Source organism: Canis lupus, chromosome 27 (assembly GCF_003254725.2).
Source record: "Canis lupus dingo isolate Sandy chromosome 27, ASM325472v2, whole genome shotgun sequence".
In the NCBI taxonomy this organism is placed as follows: domain Eukaryota; kingdom Metazoa; phylum Chordata; class Mammalia; order Carnivora; family Canidae; genus Canis; species Canis lupus.
In genome coordinates this window covers 13,831,763-13,851,533 of record NC_064269.1, presented here as the reverse complement: position 1 = coordinate 13,851,533, position 19,771 = coordinate 13,831,763, and the positions used below count along the sequence as shown (strand labels likewise).

Genomic DNA, 19,771 nt, shown 5'->3' with positions numbered 1-19,771 from the left:
AAGCAATTAAGAGGTACAAACTTCCAGTTTTTTTTTTTTTTTAGGATTTTATTTACTTATTCATGAGAGAGACACACACACACACACAGAGAGAGAGAGAGAGAGAGAGAGAGAGAGAGAGAAAAGCAGGCTCCGTGCAGGGAGCCTGACGTGGGACTCGATCCCAGGTCCCCAGGATCATGCCCCGGGCTGAAGGCAGTGCTAAACCGCTGAGCCACCCAGGCTGCCCCGAACTTCCAGTTTTAATAAACTAAGTCACAGCAGTGAAAAGTACAGCACAGGGAACAGAGTCACTAACACTTGGCAACACATGGTGATTACACTGACTGTGGTGAGCACTGAGTGATGTATAGAATTGTCAGATCAATATGTTGTACACCTAAAAATATAATAATTGTATAATAATTATAGTTCAATTAAAAAAAGTTTTCTTAAAAAAAAAAAGTTTTCTTTTGCTCACTTAGAATATGCAGGACGAGGTAAGAGGTAATGGTGCTGAGGCTGCCCAGAAAAAAAAAATCAATGATAATAAAAACAATTATACTAAACTGACTATGGCTGTACTTTAGAATACATAGGAAAATTCATATACATTTAAAAAAATACTACAAACAAACAAAACCTGCCCTTTCATGGGTCTCTCTGGGCTAATTTGCTAGAACTTCTACACATTTGCCTTTACTCTACTTAGCTCTGGGGGATAAGCTGGTGAAAAGCAATGCTCTACTGAAGGCAAAGATTTCTGAACGTTACTATATTTAAGAGTTTTAAAGATATTAATAAAAATGCTTAGAGGATCAGGTGCCATGAATTTGTTTTATATCTAGTACACTAGGTACGCTTGATCATTTATTTTATTTGCGGCAAGCATATTTCCATTCCAGTCAGTTTGGATTATTTCTAAACACCTTGAGGGAAAAAAATATAATAAAAGAATATGTAGGTTGTGTATGAGTTTTTTCTTCTTTTTCTTGTTTTAAAACAGCATACACAGAACATCTCATTAGATCTCTAATCTCTAAGATGAAAGAGTTCCCTAAATGTGGGAAAACTTCTTTGAACGAACTTCTTTGAACATCTCAGGAGTACTCAGAACAAACTCAGAAGGGCTAGAAAGTCACCTCACAACCAGTGAGTTGCATGTTGTATATTTTGGGGACTACTACCCCCAGACAAGAGACTACTGCCTGTGCCCTCTGCGTGTGCTGGGGCAGGATGGGGAGGTTGCCAGTCAAGGTGGCCCTGCTGCCAGAAGTCACAGGTAAAGCCATGGGAAGGGCAGCTCCATCCCTCCTTCAGTGGAGGAGAAGCTCTGCCTGCTTTGATTGTGGATCACCTGCTCCACAGATCTATAATACACAATAATTTATATTCTATTAGCTCCTCACTTAATGCAGAAAACAATTCCTGGCCTGAAAATGAAACTGCTGGACGACAGGACATGAAATATTTATAGAAGCCAGTTGAGGAAAGCAACTGATCACTGCTCAGGGGCTTCATCAAACAAAGACACAGGGACACCTGGGTGGCTCAATGGTTGAGTGTCTGCCTTTGGCTCATGATTCCGGGGTCCTGGAATCGAGTCCTGAATCCTCAAGCTCCCTGCAGGGAGACTGCCTCTCTCTCTGCCTTTCTCTCTGTGTCTCTCATGAATAAATAAAATCTTTAAAAATAAAAAAAGAAAATACAACAAAACACAACAACAAAGATACAGTGCCCTGCATGCACATTCATAGAGTTATCTGGGCACAGTAGATAATAACATTTAATGCTATATATAGTATTTAATGTTTGGCTTTTTATATGCTTAAAAAATATATTTAAGGGATCCCTGGGTGGCGCAGCGGTTTGGCGCCTGCCCTTGGCCCAGGGCGCGATCCTGGAGACCCGGGATCGAATCCCACGTCGGGCTCCCGGTGCATGGAGCCTGCTTCTCCCTCTGCCTTTGTCTCTGCCTCTCTCTCTCTCTCTGTGACTATCATAAATAAATTAAAAAAAAAATATATATATATATTTAAAAAATATCTATAGGGATCCCTGGGTGGCGCAGAGGTTTAGCGCCTGCCTTTGGCCCAGGGCGCGATCCTGGAGACCCGGGATCGAATCCCACGTCGGGCTCCCGGTGCATGGAGCCTGCTTCTCCCTCTGCCTGTGTCTCTGCCTCTCTCTCTCTCTCTCTCTCTGTGTGACTATCATAAATAAATAAAAATTTAAAAAAATCTTTAAAAAAATCTATATCCAGGATATATAGACACCAATACTAAATCTCTAAGAAAAACTCAAAGTTGTCAGTCTAAGTCAGTCTAATCAGGACTTTGTCAATATACCTGGTGGCGATTCTGTTTCCTTCAAAGGCAGCTCCCTGCCCAGCTCCTGGGCAACTGACAACACTCACTACAGCAAAGGCTGACTGTGGTCTCAGCATAGTTTCTGAGCTGGCTTCAAGATACATAGTCCTTGAACTTCTCAAGGCTTGTCTCATTTTATCTTCATTCTATTTTCCTCTAATTTCTTCTTTGCCTTTCCAGGAAAAGAGGATAACATTTTTCAGCTCTTTATTACCTACCAGTGCTTCCTGATTGACTGTGTACTCCTACTCTGCTGGAGAGCTTCCTTGGGTCACTCATCTGATCCAAGTGACGTCCCCAGGTGTGTAAGCCTCCTTCCCTTCCCTGGTATGCCAAATGAAGGAAACCAGAATATGTCTGCTTTATCTGTTTGCCTTCTCTTGTTAATCTGTCTTGTTACAGAGCCCTGCCCAGAACCTAAGATGAGGAGAGAAAAAAAAAAAAAATTCCTCCTTTACATGAACATGGTATCCCAGAGCTTGCCTCCTTTCTGGCTCAGGGCAGACAGAAATAATCATTTAAAAGTCTTTAGACTTACAGTCAGAGAAAAATGAATACTGTAGGATTTCACTCAAATGTGGAATTTAAGAAACTCAACAGATAAACACAGGGGAAGGGAAAGAAAAATAAACTAAGATGAAAATTGAGAGGGAGGCAAACTATAAGAGATGCTGAACTCTAGGAAACAAACTGAGGATTGCTGGAGGGTATGTCGGTGGGGGCTGGGGTAACAGTGATGGACATGAAGGAGGGCATGTGATGTAATGAGCACTGGGTGTTACATGCAACTGATGAATCACTAAATTCGACCTCTGAGACTAAAAAAAAAATGTCAGACTTAATTGAACAGCAGTACTAAATATGTTTCCTGGTTTGATTGTAAAAGACATGAAATATTTCTATGTACCTTCTGAATCTCTATTAAAGGAGCAGAGCTGTAATAACAGATCAAGAACTATTTGCTAAAATGTTCATTGCTCCCAAGTATTAGATATCTTATGAATCAATGAAGGACTGACAATAATAGCTCAATTACAGAGAAGAAGATGTTCTGGGCAAATATATCCTTTGTGTTCCTAAGTTTAGTGTTACTAAAAGTAGCTCTGTGACACTGCCCAGGGCCAGGGCATTATTCTGCTTTGTCCACACCTTTGAAATTCTTTTTTGCGTGCATCTGCCTTGGTTGATCTCCCCCAGGTCTTTAGGAATATCAAGCTCTGCAATCCTATTTTAGGTAATAAGCAGTTCGGTCAATGTGTGTTGAATTAATAGACAGAATAAATGTAGATTTTAAGTTTCATACATGTTTTTCCTTAGATGATAACCACAGTTTGAACACACAGACATAGGAAAGTTTCAGACATTATCAACATATAAGATGTTGACTTTGTTCCCTTGATTCTCCTGAGCAGAATTCTGGTTACCTGTTTCCTAAGCCAAATAACTAAAACTTGGGAATAGGCCTGCATAATCAAGAATTTCCTAAAAGCTCAATGTTAAAACAAATAAGCTGATTTTCTGTTACCAATCAGTCAACCAGCTTGCACCCACAGGGGAAAAAAAAACCCAAAACAACCAGTATAGTTACAGGAACAATAGTTTCACATCCCTGATGCTTCCAAAGTTTCAATAGCTTGTGTGGTTTAATAGATGGGTATCCACGCATCACATATCAGTGTCATTTTTAAGTTTCCAATGAGATTTTTGTCAGAAAAGTAATTTTCCTTAAAACATTATTCACAAGAACCAAGATATTGAGACAACCTAAATGTCCACAGGTAGATGGATTAAAAAATAGTGTGTGTGTCTGTGTGTACATGTGTACACAATGGAATACTATTCAGCTAAAGAAGGAAATCCTACCATTTGTGATAACATAGATGAACCAGGTGGTCATTATGCTAAGTGAGATAATTCAGATGTAGAAGGACTGTGTGATCCACTTACATGTGGAATCTGGAACAGTCAAGCTCACAGAACCGGAGAGTAGAATTGTAGTTGCCAGCGGCTGGGAGGTGGGGAAATGAGAGGCTGATCAAAGGGCACAAGCTTTCAGTTACAAGATAAATAAATTCTGGGATGTCATGTACAGCATGGTGATTACAGTTAATAATACTGTACTAAATACTTGAAATTTGCTAAGAGAGTAAATCTTCTATGTTCTTACCTCACACGCAGTAACTACGTGAAGTGCTGGACATGTTAACTTGATTGTGGGAAGCATTTTACAATGTCGTATATTAAATCATCAAGTTGTACATCTAAAAAAATCATGATGTATGCCCTTAATATATTGAAATTTTGTCACTCATACCTCAATGAAGCTGAAAAAATTAATAAAATTTCATGAGCTTTAAAAACTCATAAAATAATGACTTATAAGTGACTTTATAGTTTGGACAAAATCTGTTCCTCTTCCACAGTGGAATACAGCTTATCTTGCTTTCTCAGTTAGAAGAGAAGAGGTTCTGCAGAATCAACAAAAGTGCCCCAAATCCCAGGGCCATAACAGGGCTCCAATGTCATATGATGTCATATGCTACAGCCAGGTCCACACGAGGTCAGGTATAGTTCTACTCCACATTTTCTTTACCCTGTGACCAAGATAACAGAACACCTTCTATTCTGGGGCACTGCCAAGTTTACTCCAAAGGAAAAAGAAAACATGACAAATCCTTGCTCTTAAAGCTTTGGCTTAGAAGTGGCATGGACTGGTTCCACTCTCATTTCTTTGGCCACAGAAAAGTCATGTGGATAAAACTGAACAGGCCAGAAATACCTAAACCTACCCTAACTAGTGGGGCAGATATTTTGAACAATAATACAATCAATCACACTTGCCAAGAACAGAAGATAGTTACATAAAGAAAACATGATGCTATTATTTCTAGTTAGATAATGTTCCCTGCCAAGTGTTAATATCACATTCATGCCAACTGATTTTTTAAAAATATATTAAATGTTTCGAAGAGAACTGTATCTCACTATGTGATACCATGTCATATCCACAACTAGGTATCACATAAAGTCATTCACACCTAAAATCATTGCCATGATGCTTTCCATACCTATAAAAAGCATCTGTAAATACTGAAGTAAAATTCCTACATAAGGCTGACAGTTGTATTCAAACTCACATTTCCAGTATCAGCTCCAGTCATGCATTTTCCTTCCACTTATTCCCACTGTTCCCTTGACCCCCCTTTTTCTGAAAAATCCCAACATCTCTAGACTCCATCTCTGCAGTAGCACATCTTCTGCTTAAATGCACCATTATTTGATGAACTAAGACTTGGTACTGTTATTTTTGTATTTACCAAGCATATACAATTCAAGCCTTGGCCCTGTCCTTGCACTAGTCTCAAAGTCTAGTTAGTCTTATTTTTAGTGAGAAATAACTGACAGACTCCTTTTCAAATGAAATACTACCTGAAAAGTAATTTTAAAAACATAAAAGAAAGAAGGACTGCACTAGAAATGTAAAGTTTGGGCCTAAGAAGATGTATAGTCAAACATATTATGAGTATTACTACTTGGACAAAACTGTTAAAATGTGTTTATTATCACAATAAATGTCAACTGAGAAATTGGACAAATTAACATGGAGGAGGGATATAAATTATTCAAATGTGTTTTGCTTTCCTGATTTGTATACTTTGCAACATAAACAGTATAATTCTGTAATAAAGTCATTAAATTCAAGAGAGGCTAAGTTTCTAGGCTTGAAAAAGAAGAATATAGAGGCATATGAATTACTTACTGATAGATGAAACTTACATATTGTAGAGCTATAGATCTTAAAGGGAGTATCTAGCATAATAACTTCTATTCAAGTAAAGACATGGAGGAAAGTGTGATTTAAAAAGCAAAATGGATTAAAATATTCTGCATTAGATTCTATACTTCTCTAAAATGTATGCTATAAAAATTAATTATGAACTATATTACTGTTAATTTAGAAGCATAGCTTGAGGATTTTAAATTCTTAATATGAGTAACTAATAAAAACATCAATCCTGTATGTGAATATATTAAGATGCTGATATAGCTTACTAATTATAAATTTCTTTTTCTAAACACAAAATGGATATGTATCTTTAAAAGTTAAAAAAAAAAGTGATGAAGAGAAAATCCTATTTTGGCTATTTGGCCTGGTTGCATGATACACCTGATCTTATACTGTCACCATAAATACACTGCTTCCCTTGCACACTTGCACACCCATGAATATTCTGAGGACATGTGCTGAATATTTCTTTCTGTAATTTTTTTTTTGTAAATTTATTTATTCATGAGATACACAGAGAGAGAAGCAGAGACATAGGCAGAGGGAGAAGCAGGCTCCATGCAGAGAACCCGATGTGGGACTCGATCTGGAGATTTCAGGATCAGACCCTGAGCCGAAGGCAGATGCTTAAGCGCTGAGCCACACAGGCGTCCCTCTTTCTATAATTTTTAAAAAGTAGTTTTCATGTAGTATGACTACATGTAATATATAGCATGCATATACTTGAAGGACATGGTTAAGTTTTATTTTTTATACTTTTTTAGTGTGTTAGTTAGTACCAGGTAAACAAAACTGCATCATTCCCATTTTTCTTTTAGAGATTCTCTTTCCTGGAAATAGATATCAATGAAGAAGATTTCACTAAAGTTGGAACACCATATCCTCTCATTTGGAACTGCAGTACTTTCTTTTCTTTTCTTTTTTTTTTTAAGATTTTATTTATTTATTCGTGAGAGACTCAGAGAGAGAGAGAGAGAGAGAGAGAGAGAGAGAGGCAGAGGCACAAGGCAGAGGGAGGGAGAAGCAGGCTCCATGCAGGGAGCCCGATGATGCGGGAATCGATCCCTGGTCTCCAGGATCACGCCCTGGGCCAAAGGCAGGGATCCCAGCACTTTCAAACCCTTATTTTCCAGTGATGGCAGCACCCCCCCATTTTTTGTCATTTAACAATTACTGTTGAACTCCTGAAAGTACAAGGCACCAAGGTATTAAAAACAGTGCACGAGGGCAACTGGGTGGCTCAGTCAGTTGGTTAAGCGTCTGCCTTCAGTTTAGGTCATGATCTCAAGGTCCTGGGATTGAGCCCCACATTGGGCTCCTTGTTCAGTGGGGAGTCTGCTTCTTCCTTTCCCTCTACCATTCCCCTCACCTTGGGCCTGCTCTCTTTCAAATAAAGAAACATATAAATAAAATCTTTAAAAACAGTGCACGATACAAACGTTGGAATTTATAATCTAGAAGCAAAGATACATCCATACCCAAATCACTATCATAGAAGACAGTATAATTATCATAGAAGTTAGCAGGAAAGTGCTAAAGGGCAAGCAGGGGATATAGTAAGGATTGTTTCCTGGGGCTAATCAGAGAGACTGCAAGGAAAAAGTGACATTTGATTTGGGCAAAAAATAATGGTTGGAAGTCAGACAGAAGGAGGGAGAAGGAAGGTAAACTCTAGGCAGAAAGCACAGTGTGAGGAAAGGCATAGAGGTGGGAAATCACAATGGATATTAGGGTGATAGCAAGGGATTTAGGTTGAAAGTGGTTTTGTCCACTTCTGCGTGGGAGGAGTGGGATGTTGGGAAGATAGTCTGGGTGTTGTATCAGAGTGCAGCTTTGAGAAAAATATCTCTGCTGAACGAATACAATAAACCAGGCATTCAGTGTGAGTTAGAACAATGAACTGCCAAACAGGGCCTCTATCTAGCTATTTTAGTGTTCTAATTACAGAGCGAAAATGTTGTATTATAGGAAACAAATACTGAATCAGCACATTAAGAAAGTTTGCTTCATTAGCAATACTTTTAAAGAGTCAGGATGTTTGAAGCTCCAGAATAGATTATGGTTTTGTGTATACAGAGAGCCAGGAGACAGGAGGTGGATGAAGAGGCACACAAATAGAAAGTATTTTAATGCCCTTACCTGTTGGCAAGTGCTTATTCTTATCTAGAAAATGTGTTATTGACAAATCTAAGAAAAAAAAATTAGTACAGGATATCTACCACTAATATATTTTTTAAAATATTTTATTTACTTACTCATGAGAGACACATAGAGAGAAGCAGAGACATGGGCAGAGGGAGAAGCAGGCTCCATACAGGGAGCCCGATGTGGGACTCGATCCCAGGACTCCGGGATCATGCCCTGAGCCGAAGACCAATGCTCAATAGCTGAGTCACCTAGGAGTCCTTTTTTTTTTTTTTTTAAAGATAACATTTGAACAAGGTTTAACATTTAAAAGTGTCTTTGGATATACTTTTTTTTTTTTAAAGATTTTATTTATTTATTCATGAGAGACACACAGAGAGAGGCAGAGACACAGGCAGAGGGAGAAGCAAGCTCCATGGAGGGAGCCCGATGTGGGACTCACGTCCTGGGCCAAAGGTAGGTGCTAAACCGCTGAGCCACCCAGGGATCCCCTGGATATACTCTTAACAGAATCTTTACAAAAAACATATTGTTCTCCACAAGTATATTATTCCCATTGTACAGATGGGAAATAGGGCTCAGAGAGGCCCAGGTTGTCCAGGTGCCACTTACAAACCAGCAAATGATAAAGGCTGAAATTAGAATTTACTTGACTCTAAAATGTGCATCTTCCTACTATGCAACTGTTGCTCCCTTAAAAGTGGTGGACTTACTGGCTTTGGACTTGGAGAAAGCTATTGAGACCCTCTACACATCACTGTCTTCACCTGTATAAAGGGAATGAAAATCACACTTCACAGTAAGTTTACCACTCTACAAGCTAATTCTCTGCTCTAGTTCTAACTTCTTGTGCATTTTTTCATTTATTACTTTTAATGTTCTATTTTCCACTTATGATTTCTTCTTAACCCATTAGTTAATTTTAAGTTAATTTTTTTTAAGTTTCCAAGCTAAAGTAGAAGAAATAATAAATATCTTTACACTACATTGCAGTTTTACTACATTTTGTTTAGAAAACATATTTTGCATAATATCAATTATCTGGATTTACTCAGAATTTATTAGTACATATTTATACAAATTCACTGAATTTATTCTTTGTGCTTGAATATGGTAAATCTTCATAAGTATTAAACGTTTGCTTGAAAATAATAAAGTTCTCTGTAAATTAGGTTCATGATTCATTTATATCAAGCTTGTTAAGTTTTCTGAATTTTCTAATTTGTTTTTTGTTTTCTTGACTTAGCACTTACCTAATTTTTTTTCACTATATTTCCAACCTTTCTGTGATTATGTCTTGTAAACAGCATTACAACTGCATTTCAAAAAAATGCATATGAAGATATGTCTTTGAAAGGTGTGTTTAAGAGGTTTATTTTTACTATAATAATTGCATTTATATTTCATTCTGATTTTCTATTGTTTCTCTTAACCACAGTTTCTCCCATAGTTTTCCCTTTTTCCCACCCTCCTACTTAGATTCTTTTATTTTTTTCCTCCACTAGTACATTTTTTAAGAGATTACATTTACATTTTTAAAAAATATTTATTTATTTTATTTTAGGTGGGGGAAGCCATGCATGCCCATAAGTCGGGGAGGGGCCGAGGGAGACAATCTTCAGACCCATACCCCTTAGCACTGAGCCTGAGGCAGGGCTTGATCCCAAGATCCTGAGATCATGACTTGAGCCAAAACCAAGAGTCGAAGCTTAACTGACTGAGCCACCCAGACACCCTACGCTCACATCTTTCACACCTAAAATTAACAAACCGAAAAACTAAGTATAATCACTATTTGCTTCTGGAAACAAAGGAATGTACAAGGCTTTTATCTAAAAGTTGTCACACCCCCTTTCATGCTATTTACCTAGAATTTTAGCTTTTGAAGGTTCTTATTTTTAGCAAAATTTGCTTAAGTATAACATTTGTTATATATGTACATACACACATACATGCACACATATACACACATAGTACACAGATCATAAATGTACAACTTTCAGTATAACTGACAAAATTATACTATTTCCTTTATTTCTTTCAAACATTTTAAATTAAAAAAAAATTTTTTTTTTAAATTATGATAGTCACAGAGAGAGAGAGAGAGAGGTAGAGACACAGGCAGAGGGAGAAGCAGGCTCCATGCACTGGGAGCCCGATGTGGGATTCGATCCCGGGTCTCCAGGATTGCGCCCTGGGCCAAAGGCAGGCGCCAAACCGCTGCGCCACCCAGGGATCCCCTCTTTCAAACATTTTAAAGTCTCTTTCATATCTTTTTTTGTAGTGCAAGGTTGTTTAGGTAATTCATTCCTCACTATCTATTTGTGCTTCTTTCCTTCATTAATTGATGTAGTTTATAATTTTTGACCATCCTCTTACATTTACTGAGTTGCCTTCCATATAAGTCTTATGGGTTGTGAATTCTGACAACTGCGCGTTAATTTCTGAAATGGCTCTATGGATTATCTCCAGTTTGGGACACACTTTTTTTTTAGTGTTCATATTTCTTAATTTATGGTTACCATGTTACAAAGGCACTGTGACATTAGAACCCATATTTCCCCCATAGTAATGGGTTCTGGCTTTCCTTTTGTATGTGTGACACTATTTCTATTCAAGGTCCTAAGTGGGCAACAGAGAAGTTTACAGCTTTCCCAGCCCAGCCCGGCAGTTTTTCTTGTCCCTATTCAGAGCCTATATAGCACTGCATAGCTTCAGAGACAAAGCCCTTAATTAACTGTTTTAAATTTTAATAATTTTATGTTGTACAGTTCAGTGACATTAAACATATTCACACTGAGGTATGAGGCAATCTCCAAAACCCTTTCATTTTGCAAAACTGAAACTTCGTGTTCATTAAACAACTTCCTATTCCCTCATTCTCCCTGCCTGTGCCAATGACCATTCTTCTTTCCATCTTTATAAATTTGACTATTCTAGGTACCTCATATTACTGGAGGCATGTTTTCTTTTTGTGACTGGCTCATTTCACTTATCATTATGTCTTCAAGATTCACCCATGTTGTACTATGTGCCAGAATTTCTTTAAGTCTGAATAATGAACGCATCATTGTATATATTACATTTTCTTTATCCACGCATCTGTCAATTCACACTTGGGTTGCTTCCATCTTTTGGCTATTATAAATAATACTGCCATGACCACAGGCACTCACTATTTCTTGAGGCTTTTGCATTCAATTCTTTTAGGATACGTACTCAGAAATGAAATTGTTAGATGATATATAATTCTATTGCAAAATTTTGTGAAACGACCACACTGTTATCCATAGTGGCTGCACCACTTTACCTTTCCATCAGTAGTGTAGTTTCCAATTTCTCCACATCCTCCATGACAATTGTTATATATATAATATATATGCAGTATATATTTATATATATATTAAAAACATTATTAAAAATATATATGTATTTTAATATAAATATATATTTTTTAATAGTAGCCACCCTAATGGGTATGATGTGGTACACCTCATTATAATTTTGGTTTGCATTTCCCTAACAATTAGTGATCAGCAGTTTTTCATGTGCTTGTTGGCCAACTGTGTATCTTCTTTAGAGAACTGATTTTTAGGAAAAAAAACTTTTTACTGAAATTTAACTAGATATTAGAAAAGCATGCCACTTAACATTTTGCTTCCAATTTATTATAGTTGATTATGTAGGCAAATAGTTTTCATTATGTTGAGGCAATTCAGAGTTCACCAGAATCATCATACTATCTCCATCATGACTGGTATTACCATTCTACCTGGTGTCTTTTCATGAAACCACCACAGTTAAATCAGGATCGTTGGCTCTGAATTTCCCCAAAAGTTGACCCTGAAACATCTATAAACAGTGAATCTCAGATGTGAATCCAAGGTAATGGTAGATTTTGCCTGGAGAATTCTACTCCAAGTAACTGTATAAAACCTATCAACCAACAACAATATAGCAATTGCTATTTTACCTATAAATGGAAAATCTGCTGTAGGAATTTTTCATGGCAAACATCTTGCCTTTTTTTTTCTATCTTTCTAGCACAGATTGAAGGAACCAACCACAGTGGCTAAGCTAAAGGAAATCTGTTACTCAGCACAGAAAAGAGCGAGGAAAACTGTCTTTTTTTTTGAAGGAGAGTAGTAGAGTTTGAAATTATTCAAATATTCTACAATATAATTTCTCTATATATTTTGTTTAGTTCTTTGTGTTTTTTCCTAGGTATTATCTGTACCTCACTTTTCTTTTAGGAGTGAGCACACTCAAGGAATAATGTCCTAAGCATATGAATAGGTTAACATAAAAGGAGTAATAGAAATTTCTATTAAAAAGTTGTACAATCTGTTACTTGCAAACAGTAAGAACAAAACTCCTATTTTGAGGCCTCTGACCTCTGGATTTCAACTGAGGATGAAAGAAATGTCTAATTATAGTGTCCTCTTATCATTAGTATACATTTCTAATATGTTAAGTATGTAAAGTATGGGAAACTACACATACAGATTTCATGACATATTCATAATTCTAGACAAGCAAGCTTTCAGATTTTATCTACTGAAAAAAGAATCATAAGAGTTAAAACTGTAAAGTATTACATCCAGAAATATCTAATCAATTAACTCACTAATGAAGCCTGGCTGATGAAAATTATACACTGAATGTTTTTAAAAGAAGCTCTTTCAAGTTTTCATTTTAAGTAATAATTGCATTTCTTTTACATATTTCTCTGTAATTAATATATTTAAAATGTAGTCTGGATTTTCAGTTGAATACCGTATAATTTATTTCTACTTCTTTGCAGTAATTCCCTAATAAAATGATTAATGACAACAGCATAATGATTAATGACAGATTATACTTTATAGCTTCTAGGAGATACAAGTAATTAACAGATTTCATTGCCTTCATCAGTTCTATGAGGCAGATGGAATGAGAGCATATTATTTTTTTTTATAGGACTTTAGAATACATAAGAAGTTAAGGCCATATAGAATAATTTTTACATATTTACTGTGTCCATGGACATTGAATAAAAGTTCATATAAAATAATATTTACATATTTACTGTGCCCATGGACGTTGAATATAAGTTCTATACAAATATTTCACTTATGTATCTATTACAAACCAATGTACTCTTTCAAAAAGAGAAAGATTTATAGCTTTCCTAGATTGGTTACATGACAATTACCAACTTTTATCATTACTTTGCTTTATTTTACTAAACTCCAGGAACATATGCAAAGAAAACAATAGTTGCATGAAAGAATTGAAAGTAATATTAATTCATTTTGTCTTGAAGATTTTCTTTAAGTTTCAGAGTTTGAAAATTACTGGTGTAGTTAAACAATATGCAATGGGAGAAACTGCCTTGGAAATATGTAGGAATATCTGTCTCAAGAGCCAAACTTCTACAGCTTAGAACAGAATTGGGCCTGAATCTGAATTTCCTAAAGTCTAGGCATGAGTGCTTTCTACTTTGTGAAACATAAAGTTGCAATGTTTTGTGTCCCCTTTATCGGTATATGTTGCAAAGTAATATAGTTGTGAAAATCAGTTTAAAAGAACTGCAGTCATTGACTATAAATGCACTCACTCTATAAGTTAAAAGTAAGACCTATTCTTTTGCTGTGCAAAAGCTTATTATTTTGGTGCAGTCCCAATAGTTTATGTTTGCTTTTGTTTCCCTTGCCTGAGGAGACATATCCATAAATATTGCTAAGGCTGATGTCTGATTATTGCCTATGTTTTCTTTCAGTTATTTTATGATTTTAGGTCTCACATTTAGGTCTTTAATCCATTTTGAGTTTGTTTTTGTGTGTGGTGTATAAAAAGTGGTCCAATTTTATTCTTTTGCATGCAGCTGTCAAGTTTTCCTAACACCATTCACTGAAGAGATTCTTTTCTACATTGTATATTTTTGCCTCTTTTGTCATAGATTGACCATAAATCATGGATTTATTTCTGGACTCTATTCTACCCCATTGATCTATGTGTATATTTTTGTGCTAGGACCATGATGTTTTGATTACTACAGCTTTGTAATATACCTTGAAATATGGGATTGTGATAACTCCAGCTATGTTCCTTTTTCTCAAGATTGTTTTCACTCTTAGAAATCTCTGATTTCATACAGATTTTAGGATATTTGTTCTAGTTCTATGAAAAATGCAATTGGTATTTTGATAGGGATTGCACTGAATCTGTACATTGCTTTGGATAGGATAGACATTTTAATGATATTAACTCTTTCAATCCATGAGCATGATATAACTTTCTATTTGTCTATGTCATCTTTGATTTCTTTCATCATTGTTTCAGTTTTCAGAGTACAGGTCTTTAATTTCTTTGGTTAAATTTATTTTAAGTTTTTAAATTCTTTATGATGCAACTGTAAACAGAATTGCTTTTCTTCTATTTCTGCTACTTTGTTATCAGTGTATAAAAATCCAACAGATTTCAGTGTATTAATTTTGAATCCTGCAACTTTACTAAATTCATTTATCAATGTTAGTAGTTTTTTGGTGGCCTAAGGTTTCTATATATGGTATCACGTCATCTGTAAATAACGGCAGTTTTCTTGCTTATCAATTTGGATGCCTTGTATTTCCTTTTCTCGTCTGACTGCTGCAATTAGTACTAATTAATTAGTAATTATAATATAATTATAATTAATTAATTAGTACTAGTACTGTGTTGAATAAAAGTAGTGAGATCAACATCCTTGTCTTGTTCCTGATCTTAAAGTTTTCAGTTTCCCACCATTTATTAGGATGCTACCGTTTTCATATATAGACTTTATTAGTTTGAGGTATGCACCCTCTAAACCCACTTTGTTTCAAGTTCTTATCATGAACAAATACTTTCTGTCAAATGTTTTTTCTGCATCAATTGAAATAATCCTATGATTTTTATCCTTCCTCTTGCTAATGCACTGTATCATAATGAATGGTTTATGAATACTGAACCATGCTTGCATCCCCAGGATAAAAGCCACTTGCATAGCAAAGGAAACCATCAACAAAACAAAAAGACAACCTAGTGAATGGGGCAGATACCTGCAAGTGATATACTTGATAAAGGGTTAACATTCAAGATATATAAATAACTTACACAACTCAATACCAAAAACCAATCTGAAGTTAAAAAAAAAATGGGCAGACATTTTTCCAGAAGACATACAGATGGCCAACAGACACATGAAAAGATGCTCAATATCAATAATCATCAGGGAATGTAAATCAAAACATGACACAGCACCTCACATCTGTCAGAATGCCTAGTATCAAAAAAATAAGATACAACAAGTGTTGATGAAGATGCGGAGAAAAGAGAAACTTTGTGCATTGTTGGTGAGAATGTAAATTGGTGCCTATTATGAAAAACATGGAGGTTCCTCAAAAAACTAAAAATAGAAATACCATGTGATCCAGTTATTCCTCTATGAGGTAACTACCCAAAGAAAAAACAGTAATTTGAAAAGATAGATCTGGGATCCCTGCGTGGTGCAGTGGTTTGGCGCCTGCCTTTGGCCCAGGGCGCGATCCTGGAGACCTGGGATCAAATCCCATGTCGGGCTCCCAGTGCATGGAGCCTGCTTCTCCCTCTGCCTGTGTCTCTGCCTCTCTCTCTCTCCTCTCCCTGTGTGACTATCATAAATAAATAAAAATTAAAAAAAAAGAAAAGATAGATCTATGCACCCCAATGTTTACTGTAGCATTATTTACAATGGTCAAAATATGGGAGCAGCCCAAGTGTCCAACAATAGATGACTGGTTAAAGATGTGGTATATGTACACAATGGAGTATTACTCAGACATAAAAAAATGAGATCTTGCCATTTGTGACAACATGGATAGAACTCGTATTATACTAAGTGATGTGAGTCAGACAGAGAAAGACAAATACCATATGACTTCATTTATATGTAGAATCTAAAAACCCACAAATGAACAAACTAACAAAAAAACCACTCTTAAATACAGGGAACAAACTGGTAGTTGCTGAGGGACGGTTGGTTGGGGAATGGAGGAAATTGACAAAAGGAATTAAAAGTATAAATTTCCTTTACATAAAATAAAGAAGTTATAAAATAAAGAAGTCACAGAGATGGAATGTATAGCATAGGGAATATAATCAGTAATAAAAAAATCTCATTCTGAAATTTTGTTTTATGTTCTTAAGGTTATAAGAGGTGACATACCTGCCCCAGGCTGCCTCATTTGTAGATGCTTTATTAACTGGAACACAGGAGGAGTCAATTACAGTTGATTTGTTCATCTTGTAGCAGAAACCGCAGTCTGGATCCAACATACATTCATTACAGTAACTGTAAAATAAAGAGAGTTTTATCATGTTAAAGACAACTGGTGTTCTTCTACATCTTCCACTGTACTTGGCAGGAAGTTTGGTGCCATGGCACTCGTCTTAGCCATGGCAAAGTGACACATGTGGAGGCTGGTGAGAGGGGGAAGGTATTCTCCACCTGACCCTCCCCTTGCTACAGCAACTGCAGAAGCCACTTTGAGATGGAGATTTTGATCTGAGACACTGGGTGTAAAAGAACCCCAGCTGTCCCTCAGCAAATAAACTTTTGCTTTTCTAAGCCACTAAAATTTGTTCCCAAAGCATGGACTGGCCCAATTTGACCCAGCTGAGTGGTTCCAAATTGTACCAAAGCATTCATTTCTCTTAACTGTCTGTATTACATACCCTATCTTTTAAAAGTGGAAAATAACATTTCCCAATACATACTGAAATAGAAAATTCAAAGAATGGGATGCTTGGGTGGCTCAGCAGTTGAGCGTCTGCCTTCGGCTCAGGGTGTGATCCTGGGGTCCTGGGATCGAGACCTGCATCAGGCTCCCTGCAGGAAGTCTGCTTCTCCCTCTGCCTATGTCTTTTCCTCTCTGTCTCTCTCATGAATAAATATATGAAATCTTAAAAAAGAAAATTCAAAGAATGAAAAAAATATATCTGAAAGAAAAAAGTTAAAAAGAAAAATACCACCACCCAATAACGGTCCCTGTGAACATCTGGTAGACATCCGTACTTTTAACAAATCTACACTGAGTATCAACTACATGTTACGCTTACTTTAAAATAAGTTGGCATAGGAAAAAAAGGCCACCTTTTCTCTATGTTAATTACATCTACTGATTGGATCACAGAACCATAATTAAATAATCACTGCTCACCTAACAGCAGTATCCTAACTGCAGAAAATTCTAAAGAGGCAAAATCCTTTAGAGGGCAGGGTTTTCCAACCTATGCCTACAAAGTGCTCGCAAATGTGTTTTCTTGCTGTCAAACTCATTTGCCAGACAATTCTGGAGTCCCTAAAACATGGAAGGCACACATAAGGTGTTGGAGACACTAAGATGACTAGGACAAAGTCCCTACTCCTTGGCCAATAAAAGACAAAGACAGGAACAGATATACAAATAAATAATGTCAGTGTAACAGAAATTAGTGTGAACTACTCTAAGGGCAGAGGCCTGTTCATCTGTCCGTAAGAGCTGAGGATAGTTTGGGAGGAGATATTTGAAGTAGATCACATAAAAGAAATTTACCAGGCGAAGAGGTACAGGAAAGGGCATTTCAGAGGACCGTTTATTCTACAAAGATCAGTCAGTATAGACTTATTATTTACTGTGTACAAGTAATTATACTATGGGGTGTGGAGGGAGAAACAGGGTAAGTACTATGGCCAGTTATTCAAAAAAGGTGTGAATCCTTAAAATCAAAATACTTTTTTTGATTAATTTAACTAAATGGGCAAACATTGCATTGTTTAAAAATAAGATTATCATTTCAGTCTCCTTCTGTAAACTTTGCCTTTGCAAACAGCCATCCTTAATTTTAAATAAGACTTCAGACCCCTTGAGGCATAGCTTGGAGATACTGAGGACTCCATTCCAGATCACTGCAATAAAGCAAATGTCACAATAAATGAATTTTTTGGTTTCCCAGTCTATATAAAAGGTACGTTTACTCTATACTGTAGTCTACTGTAGGTATAACAGCATTATACCTAAAAAAACAATGTGAACATCTTAATTTAAGAATACTTAATTGCTAAAAAATGCTACCATCACCTGAGCTTTCAGCAAGTCAAAATCACTGATCACCATAATAAATATAATTAATGAAAACGTTTGAAATACCGTGAGTTTCCAAGATAGGACAGATACAAAGTGAGCAAATGCTGCTGGAAAAATAGTGCCTATAGACTTGCTTCATGCATGGTTGCTGTAAAACTTCAATTTATGAAAAACACAATATTCTGTGAAATGTAGTAAAACAAAGTACATGAGAACGAGGTATGTCTGTACTAAATGCAAAAGAGAGGCCTTTTACAGCTTCCTGAAAGGTCAATATACTTTAGAGAGGTGATACAGCTAGTAAATATAAAAGTGTCCACATCTGTGATAAGCAAAATAAACAAAACAGGAAGCGTTAGAAGTACTGTGAACTTCTGGCCTTCACAACTAGACTGGGCTAATTTGCAGAGGAAGGGAATTCCTACTAGTACTTTGTTGGCTTATTCCACCCACGTGAGAAAGAATCTAATGACCCTGATTTTTCCAATGGCTTTATATGATACTTATTTGGGAAAGGTCAACTCATCCAGTTGTACAGAAATGACTCTATTTTAAAAAAATAAGTAATTCTGATAACAGGCCAAAAAAAGGTAATGATGAAGGCTGAGGGGTATGGAGAACCTATCAGATGTGTGTGTCAGACATCACAATGTGTCATTCATGATGCTTCGCCTCTTCCATCACTCATTCATTCATCCAGCTCTGACCACAATCTCCCATTCTTCCAGCTTGCTTAGAAATAATCCCAGTTCTGCAATGGGGATTCATCCAATACAAATCTTTTCTGCTTACTATGTGCCAGGCACTCTTCTGGGGCTGGGCCACCTTAGTAAACAAAACAGATTCCTTACCCTTGTGGAGCTGTCTTGGTTAGACCTCCTGGTGACTTCTGGATCACTGACCCCTCTACTTGCTTCCTCTACATTAGCTTTTTACTTTCTTTAGTTCTGTCCTTATCTAGCTTCTTGACCATGGGCCTATCATTTCGATATCCTAAATTTCCCCACCCATTTATCTATCTATCTCACCCAACTAGCAAAAATTCTAGCCATATGTGAATGCAAACATTTGCCTTTTCTATGCCTTCCCCACATAACCAAATGCAGTTCAGGGAATCACACAACAGGGCAGATCAGTAGTTCCTTTATAATACACTGCTGCCAGCCTCCAAAGGATCCTCAACGGTCTGACATCCCTAATAACTTTCTCTAGTCATCTCTATACATGGACTTTTTCAACCACCCTACACAGGGACTATTCTTCAGATCTCTAATGCCCTACGTCCTTTTTAGTCACTTCATACTCAGCTTCACCTCAAGTCTACTTCACATAGAAAACAGATGAAAGTGGTAAAGATGTTAACTATACTCTCATAGCAAACACAG

General features: G+C 36.6%; 1 protein-coding gene across 1 annotated transcript in view; it reads right to left on the bottom strand.

Moving 5' to 3' along the window:
* Positions 1-19,771, bottom strand: part of SLC2A13 (solute carrier family 2 member 13) — a 363,418-nt gene that overhangs the window by 57,290 nt on the left and 286,357 nt on the right. The window contains exon 7 of the mRNA XM_025455601.3: positions 16,487-16,612. Within this exon, the coding sequence (XP_025311386.3) occupies positions 16,487-16,612 (126 nt within the window). The remainder of the gene's footprint in view (positions 1-16,486; positions 16,613-19,771) is intronic.